Source organism: Octopus bimaculoides, chromosome 1, assembly GCF_001194135.2.
Source record: "Octopus bimaculoides isolate UCB-OBI-ISO-001 chromosome 1, ASM119413v2, whole genome shotgun sequence".
Taxonomy (NCBI): domain Eukaryota; kingdom Metazoa; phylum Mollusca; class Cephalopoda; order Octopoda; family Octopodidae; genus Octopus; species Octopus bimaculoides.
The window spans coordinates 191833592-191843009 of NC_068981.1; the positions used below are offsets into that span (position 1 = coordinate 191833592).

The window sequence follows — 9418 nt, forward strand, 5'->3', positions numbered from 1 at the left end:
TTTCTGGTGTCGTTAAAAAAAAAAAAATCAATTTAAATGATTATTGAAATTAATTAGAGAGTTGAATCCTGCAAACAGTACAAATGAGAATTTACTAAGAAGGTAAGTGATAGAGCATCATTAATTCCAGTAAATTATTTTACTATATGTTTTTATTTTGTAAAAATATATAATTTAAAGTAATTTGCTCAGTGAAAGAACTTTTCTATTTTCTTATTTATGATGGATAATACACATTAGCTTTTAATTGTGACGAACTTGTATTTCATTTATTATCAACAGAAACAAGACAATGAAAATATCTAGTTTTTATATAAGAGAAAAGAAAGGAATTATTCTAAAATTATGGTGTTCTCAATAAAAAATATCTTTTGCATGAATTTGAAAATTGTTTTTGGGATTCTGTAATTGTGCCATTCCTATAAAATTACGTGGCATTGATATTTTTGACACCATTCATGTACAATTGTTTGTTTATTCTTATATATTAAAAAAAAAAAAAAAAAGAAATTCTGTGTTGCAAAGAACCATAGATTGATTTCATTGATAAAAGTAATGTAGATAATTGTCTGCTCATCATCTTATGTAAATTGATACATCAATTTATTTGTTTTTATATTGGACAACTCAAGCATCACAAAATGTATTTTTGTTAACCTATAATACAGCCAATTCTGTCTTCCAGTTTCTATTAATATATATTGTTATTCTCAGCAATAATAATAACTAGGACGAAGTTGAGTATTTCAGGATTGTATTTTAGTGAAAGCTATAACAAAATCAGCAGCTTCATATTAAAGGTTACAGACACTCAGATATGGCCTGAAATAGGTACATTCTGCTATTTTGATGACATTATTGGCACTGTAGTATAAATCTTAACATTAGCAGCCTCATACTAAAGCTTATGAACAATCAAATGTCTGCTGGAAGTAGGTACATTCTGTTATATAGATGACATAATTGATACTAGACCTGAAGTAATTAGTAATATATTGCCTAAAGTTAAAGGGAAGATGAGAAGATTTTAGAAACCAAGGGGTTATCAGACAATATGAGAAATATGTTAAAAATGTATTCAGTATAGCAGTAAAGTGTGTTTAATGAGGACACTGCAGTGGTTTGAAAGGACTGAAATGTTTAATCCCAAGTTGAGCCTTATTTGTTTTTAATGACTCCATCAAAGGGGGAAAAAGGCAATAAATATGACTGTTTTAAGGGCCTCCAAAGATGATAGAAGGAAGGTGGGAAATTGTCTTTAAGCTGGTGACCTGACTAGATTACTTGCAGCAGAGTAACCTCCACTAAAAGTATCCAAAGGCCCAGGTGGTAGTGAACAGGACCATAATCAAAGGCATTCCATTTGAGACCATCCTACCTTTTGCTGTATCTAGAACTACATTGCTTGATCTAATTTGAGGGGAATTTGCTATTTCTTGATTTGTCTAATGATTGTGTCCATTGTTATTGAAGGAGAGATGGACATGACCCCACTGGAGAAAGTTTTTGAGGTCTCTGTTCATAAAGTCAGTGCAAGTTTGGTGTGAAGTGTCTTGGCTGCATGTGGATGGTACTTTGGTGTGAAAAGGGAGGAAGAGTGAGTGTTGATGGAGTTGATAGGAAGTAGGTCAGTGATGTGAGGGACAGAACTGAGCCTTGGGGCACATCAGATTTGATAGGGTATGGATCAAAGAGAGAGAGAGCTCCATTAGTAGTGGTGTGATTGACAGGTAGCTGTCAATCCAAGAGATGATAGAACTAATATTTTACATGTTGCTAGGAGATTTGCATGCCAGACATGGCAAAATGCTTTGCTAATACTTTAATCTCAGGTACCTTTCTGACTATTTGCTGCCCTTTCATATGGTATCGGGTCTCCACTTACATGATATACCCAAAATACTTTACCAATCTACTGCCACTCAGCCTTTTTAAAAAATTAATATTGCACATTTACTTCCAGTTCATTTCTTGAAATCAATGAGAATCTAGGGGATTTGCTTGATCTGCTAGAAGTAACTGTTTTCAGCATTGAATCACACCATACCATCTTTACAAAGGAAAGACACTGCTCTGAGCATTTTACTTTGAGGACATGATAGCAGTACTCCATTGTAGGTTTCACCTAATGAGGGGTAAGGGTAGTGAAGTATTTACTGCCCTGGAAGGTGCAGGCTAGATTTTATGAAGTTTTGGCAATGTTACTGGTATGTGTCTGTTGAAAGAAATCCTCAGCCATGGTAAGACCCAAGACTGTTACTTATAATGACATTAAACGTTCTAGTTGTGCACTGTTTATGTTTAGAGTTGGTAAGCTGTAAAATTAGTATAATTTAGCATTGTCCACTCTAGTACCTCCTAATAGCCACATATATGTGGACAGAACTCTGGTTATGCAGACAATAGTCTTAGGATATTGCATTTGATGCAGTGTATGGTTGGGTTGAGTAAATTGGTTTGAAGTTAGGCCAAAGGATGACATACCCAAGCTGTGTATAGTGAAATGTTTGTTTTGTTCCTCTTTAGATCTGCTTAGTCAAAATTCATATTGACTATTCAACAATAGTAACAACAACAACAGCAGCAGCAGCACAAGTTAAAGTAGGTGCATTTGTATCAGATGAAGTACAGAAGAAAATGGATGGAATAATCTGTTGTCTGGAGTAATTACAAAGAATAGATTGAAAACAACATTTTGAAATAAATAGCATTAAATCTTATTTGAAAGAGACAATTATTGAGGCTGCTTAGAGGACTGATGAATAATTATTTTAGAAATAAATTTAATTAGTTGACAAATGATTGTCATTAGATGAAAACTTGTTGAAGGAGAGAGAGAGAAGATAGATGATACTGTAAATTTATTACATTAGTCCTACCAGTGAAAATACTCTGTTCATTTGTTTCTTTTGCATAGTGTTAGTTTTTCCATGCTAGCATTGCTTAGATGAGAGATAAATGCAGGAAGATTTTTATAGCTCAATGCTCTTCCTATCACCAACTCTTTCCTATTTTACAAGTAAGGGATTTTAAAAATTTTATTCTAGAGGAATTTAAAAGCACAGAGCTCACAGATGATTTATTGACAAGAAATGTTAACAGATGTCGCTGGTTGCAGCCTAGTCACAAATGGTGATGTTGCCATCTGTGACTGCAGCTCAGCACAGACGTTAGACAGACACACACACACTCATGGATGCTCAAGTACATTTATGCATATTCATTACTTTCAGTTTCACTCTACTAAATTTCCTGACAAAGCATTCGTCAACTTCGAGCTTTGGTAGAAGATATTTTCCCAAAGAGCTGTGCAGTGACAAATAAACCTCTTAGCCACGCTGTGTTTATGTAATGCGTAATAATTGACCTCTTCCCTTATATTTTTGGTTTGTGCTTAATATACTTGCCAGTAAATTTAGTTATTTGCATGTGTATTCTTAAAAAAAAAAAAAATTAAGGTCTGGCTGTGTGTTTACGAAACTTGCTTCTCAGCCATGTGGTCTTTTGTTCAGTTACACTATGTAGCATCTTGAACAAGTGTCTTTTACTATAGGCCCTGGTTGACCCTGTGAGTGGATTTGGTAGATGGAAACTGAAAGAATTCAATGTGTGTGTGTGTGTGTGTGTGTGTGTGTGCTTGTCTTGATATCACATGATGATTGTAAACAAGCATCACTGTCATACAAGTGATGTTCATTTCTAGTCTTCTATGAAAACATGTCTGGCTATGGAAAAATATTACCTTGCTTGAAAATGGGTAAGGATTGGTGACAGGAAGAGCATCTGAACATAAACTCTGCCTCAATAAATTCTATGTAACTCATGCAAGTATGGAAAAGTGGGCATTAGGACTATGACGATAATGGTCTATTTGTACACTTCCTTCTTTATGACAATATACATAGTTTGCTTCCAGGTCAGTCTTTCTGGAAAATACTATCTTTTACTAACGTCTATATCTTGCAACCTCTTTCTCTCTCCCCATCTAACTAATCTCTGTTATTCAGATTACATCCTCTATTTTAATATGGAATCAACTCCATTTGTTTTTCCCTTTGATACACATATAATAATGACTTCCATTTAAAATTATTTTTATTTATGTGTTGTAGATGGCAGGATCAGTAGACAAAATAAGTACTTGTTAAACATTGGGGGTTGATTTTAAATACCAATATACTTAAAAGCAGTAGCCTAGCATGGCCACAGCTTCTTTGACTAAAGCCAGTAAAAGAATAAGATTCACTAAATAACATTGCTTCACACTGTAAATTGATATGTCAGCCACATAACAATAGTTACTGTATGGGGCTATTATGGGCATGTATGTTTTTCATTTTTATGAATAATTTAAATAGCGTAATAAAATATAATCTTCACATTTATAAATTGAATATAGTCCAGTATTTTCTCCTTTTTGTTTGTCATATTTTTTAAACCAAAACAAGAATTTAGTTGCAATATAGATTCACTTCTTTTAACCACATTCTTCTCAGCTAGTGCCATCCTTTACAATGGCTTGCCATAAGTATGTTGATGTGAATTATATGCAGCAGACTATCCTATTGCAATTTTACTTTTCACTGTTAGTCTGGTTGGCAAGCTAAGGGTGGTGGTATTCTGTCACTTGCCCTAAATAATGGGATGGTGGAAAGAAGTATTTTCTTACATGTCGGGATTGATTAGTAATTTCCAGTTCTGATTCAGCAAGGAGGAAAACTTACATTGTTATTCTTTCCTTTTTTTCTTTTATCTTAGAATTAATTTGAATTATATAATTATCTAAAAAATAATTACATTATGTTTAGAAAAACTATTCTTGAATGAAGGTTATTTATATTTCAGTGTTACATGTTTGGTTTTTTCTATATTCTGTAATTCAAATATAGAAAAGTTCAGACTTTCCCATCCAGTTTTTAAGTGTTGAAGATATTTATAGAAACAAATTTTATTCCACTTAGTGGAAGAAAGCTTATAATAGTTTCTGAAGCATTGATATTATTCTATAATTTCTAATAATTTTAGTTACAAGATATCTAAGAATTTATCTGTATATTTGCTCACCATAATCTTAATGCTACTAATTTCATTTTTTTTTTCTTTTCAGAGTGACAGTTGTCCCAGTTCAATTGGTTGTAGCTCCACCACTCACTACTGGTCTTCATCTTCCCAGAACGTGCCACTACTCAATGGGGATCATTCCAAAAATGACATTTGCTCTGAGCGAAAAGAAGCAACTTTGCCTCGATTATCAGCCTATCCTGTTGTCCCAAGAACCACAGGTATGTAGTTTGAATTTTCTTTCTTTTGCTTTTCAGGTGCAGGCATGGCTGTGTGCTGACGAAGCTCACTTTGCAACCTTGTGGTTATGGGTTCATTCCTTGGGCAAGTGTCTTCTACTACAGCCACAAGCCAACCAATGCTTTGTGAGTAAATTTGGTAAACAGAAACTGTGCAGAAGCTTATTGCGTGTGTGTGAGAGATTGTTTGTCCCCACTACTGCATCACAACCTGTGTTGTTTGTTTACACTCCCATAACTTAGTGGTTCAGGAAAAGATATTGATAGAATACATAAATAGCACTATTTGAGCGTGATCGTTACCAGCGTCGTCCTACTGGCACTTGTGCCGGTGGCACGTGAAAAAACATTCGAGTGAGATCATTGCCAGTGCCGCTGGACTGGCTCCTGTGCAGGTGGCACGTAAAATACACCATTTTGAGCGTGGCCGTTGCCAGTACCGCCTGACTGGCCTTCGTCTTGGTGGCACGTAAAAGCACCCACTACACTCTCGGGGTGGTTGGCATTAGGAAGGGCATCCAACTGTAGAAACTCTGCCAGATCAGATTGGAGCCTGGTGCAGCCATCTGGTTCGCCAGTCCTCAGTCAAATCATCCAACCCATGCTAGCATGGAAAGCGGACGTTAAACGATGATGATGATGGTATAAAGTTTAGTATTATTCCAACATTATCTCTCTAATGATAGCAATGTAAGGTGTGTAAACATGGCTGTGTAGTTGAGAACCTTGCTTTCCAGTTATGTGGTCTTGGGTTCAGTTACACAGCATGGCACCTTGGGCAAATCTCTTCTACTGTAACCCCAGGCCCACCAAAGTCCTATGAGTAGATTTGGTAGATGGAAACTAAAAGGAAGTTTATTGTTTGTGTGTACTCTTGTCTACAAGATATCATATAATGGTTATTAATGAGCATTACCATCAAGCAAGCAAGGTTGGTCATTTTTCAGTCTGCCAGGAAAAACATGTCTCGCTCTGGGAAAATATTATCTTGCTTGAAAACAGGTGGTGGTTGGCAGCAGGAAGGGCATCCAACTGCAGAAAATATGCCTCAACAAATTTCATCTGACTCATGCAAGCATAAAAAAGTGTATGTTAAAAGGTGATGATAACAATGATGATGTAACTGAAGTAAAAACATTGGTGAATTAATTTAGTTCCCCAAGCACTTGTCACCAATCATGCAATCTTTAAATTTTGATGATTTGAAACTAATTTTGCAATTAATAGGTAATGTTTGTCAGGTATATATTATTTAGCCAAATGTTGTTTAGAAGTGATTTGATTAAGAACTAAAATAATATTAAAAAAAAACAAACTTGGATTGATAATATATTGTAAATTCCATCAAATAGGAAAAAAATATTGTCATGTTATTTTGTCTTTTGCACAATTTTTGGTGTGAGGTATTGTATTGAAACAGATATTGTTGTATCTTGGGTGGCTCCTTATTCCAATAATAAACACACACTGGTTCTATATTACTTTTATCATTATTTGTCAACCAAACCATTTAATTAAGTGATTAATCATTTGGTCAGTCCATCAATCGGCTTCATCAGAGTCCTTTCTTTGCTGTTCATGACTTCATCATTGACATGCCCTCTCTAACCATTCACACAAATATGCATATGCATGGACTTCTTTCAGTTTCCATTTACCAAATTCCCTCACAAGGCATTTGTTGGCCTAGGGCTATAGTATAAGATATTTGCATATTGAACTATGGAGTGGGATTGACTCCAAATCTATATGGTTAAGAAGCAAATGTAGGATGAGGTTGTGAATGACAATGAAAGGACTGTGATGAACCTGACTGAATGATTAATTAAATCACCAGTTAATCAATTGGTTAACTAGTTGACTAATAATAAAAGAAATGAAATAGAGCCAGAGTATGTTTATTATTGGCATAATGACCCTCCCAGAGTACAACACAAAAAAGTCTTGTTAATTTGTCTGTAAAATCCATGTGGCATTATTGACAAAAATCACTTGCAAAATTTCATTTTCCAATATATTTTAATGGTGTAGGCATGGCTGTGCGGTGAAGAGGTTCACTTCTCAATCATGTGAATTTGGATTCAGTCCCACAGCATAACCCTGGGCCTTGTGAGAAAATGTGATAGATGGAAACTGAAAGAAGCCTGTTAAATATATTATGTGTGTGTGTGTGTGCAAGTACACATGTATGAGCATGCCTAGATGCATGTTTGTGTGAATGCTTACAAAACTACACGGAGCTACAGCTATGGATGGTGACTTTTGTTTCAGCTATAATTTGTGACATCATCCTTTGTAATTGCACTGCAACTGATGATGTTTGTTGACATCATTTCCTGTTAACAAATCATCTGCTAGCTCTGTTTCATTTTTTTTATTTTCTCAAACAAAATACCCCTTATTTTGTGTGAGGGTTGGCAACAGGAAGTGCATCCAGCTGTAAAAATCCTGCCTCAAATTTACTTCTATATAAGTCATGCTAGCATGGAAAAACAGATGTTAAATGGATGATTTTAAAGTAGTAAATCATTTTACTTTTTAAGATTTTGCCATTTGCACAGCATAGAACAGAAATTCCTACTGCTTTAAAAGAATTCCTGAAGCTTTAATTGTAGAAGATGGTTAGGATATTAGAGACAGCACTGAATAAAGTTGAATGCAGAATGAAACCAATCTGGTGTGTGATCTCTATTGACATTACAGTCATAATGTAAAAGATTTGGATTAGATTAGCAGATTATTAGGTAAATTTAGAGAAGTGAATATATAGGAGAAAAACATAGAAAGAAACTTAAAGTGATATGAAAAGTTTAGCATGATTAGGAAGTGAATGTCTTTCTGAATATTGAACAGAATTTTCTGTAAGTTGAGAGGGTATCTAATGTTTAAAAAGTATTGATCTAAATTTGGATTTGTGTAGCATTATGATCCGTCTAGCTATTGAAGTGTTTGGCGGAAAGAGAAACCTGACTTCACAATGCTAATGTGTTTGTGACAGGATATATTACTTAATGCTAATGCCTTTCAAACAAAGGCTATTGGAATAATAGAGCTTTTTTTTTTCTTGTTCCTAATGGAAGATGATATATAATATTTGTTGAATATATAGTAGTAGATTAAATCTTAGAATATGAGTAAGTCTGCTTATGAGACTCAAATGAGAACTGATCGCTAGCTTTCTTGACAGCAATTAGGGCTATTACAAATGTAAAGTATTTTGAGGAATTCTGCAGAGAATAGATTATATTTAAGGACAAAATGTAATCAGATATTAAAAAAGAAAATCTTTGTTGGAAATGTTAAATAATAAAAGGTTTAAAATTTCAGAAGCAAAGAGAATAGCTGATAAATTAAATTAAATATGAAATATTCAAATATACTTTAATCTTGTTTTGGAAGAGTTTCTGAGCTCTAGCTGAAGGCTACAATGCACTTCATTTGGCACCATCACTATGGTATTGATACTGAGGCCAATACATTTAAACATATCAAATGCAATTTGTTTATATGCATACAGACAATAGTAGATTGCAAACAGAATTTTGTAATTAGAAATTTACATGTTTTTTCACCAGACATTGTGATGTATATGTAAATTGTAGCAGAGCAGGTAGCCATATTAAGGCATGAAGCACTGTATTTGCAAATAGTTATTTAATGTAGTACATGGAAAACATGAAATGAAATGAAGCCACTGATGGTGCCTTTATTATAAACTTTTGATCTGCCAGAAATAGCAACAAAATCCCTTTCATATTACTACTTTCTTTAAAAAAAATGACATGATGTAGATACACTTTCTGAATAAGAAATAGGATAATGTGGCCTTACCTACATAAGGCTGAGAAAGCAAAAAAGACAAAACGGTTATGAATGGAATGATGATGAAGCAGAGCAGGAGATAATTAATGAGCTGCAACAGTTAAAATGTTGTAAAGATCAACATCCTTTCACCAGATTTAACATATCCCTGCAATATGGGGATAAATAACTGGTAAAAGAAATATTTTTTGAATGAGTAGTTGCAGCTAACTGAATTTACAATTAACTGCATTTGTGAAAACACAAAAAGTCTGCTGTCTTGTGTTATGACAAACTAGACTATACTAATAAAGAAA

General features: G+C 34.2%; 1 protein-coding gene across 3 annotated transcripts in view; it reads left to right on the forward strand.

Moving 5' to 3' along the window:
- The window catches only part of LOC106877593 (cyclin-dependent kinase 14), a 179172-nt gene that overhangs the window by 134232 nt on the left and 35522 nt on the right, over positions 1 to 9418 (forward strand). For all 3 annotated transcript variants that reach the window (XM_014926538.2, XM_052973464.1, XM_052973465.1), the window contains exon 4: positions 5108 to 5282. In XM_014926538.2, the coding sequence (XP_014782024.1) occupies positions 5108 to 5282 (175 nt within the window). The remainder of the gene's footprint in view (positions 1 to 5107; positions 5283 to 9418) is intronic.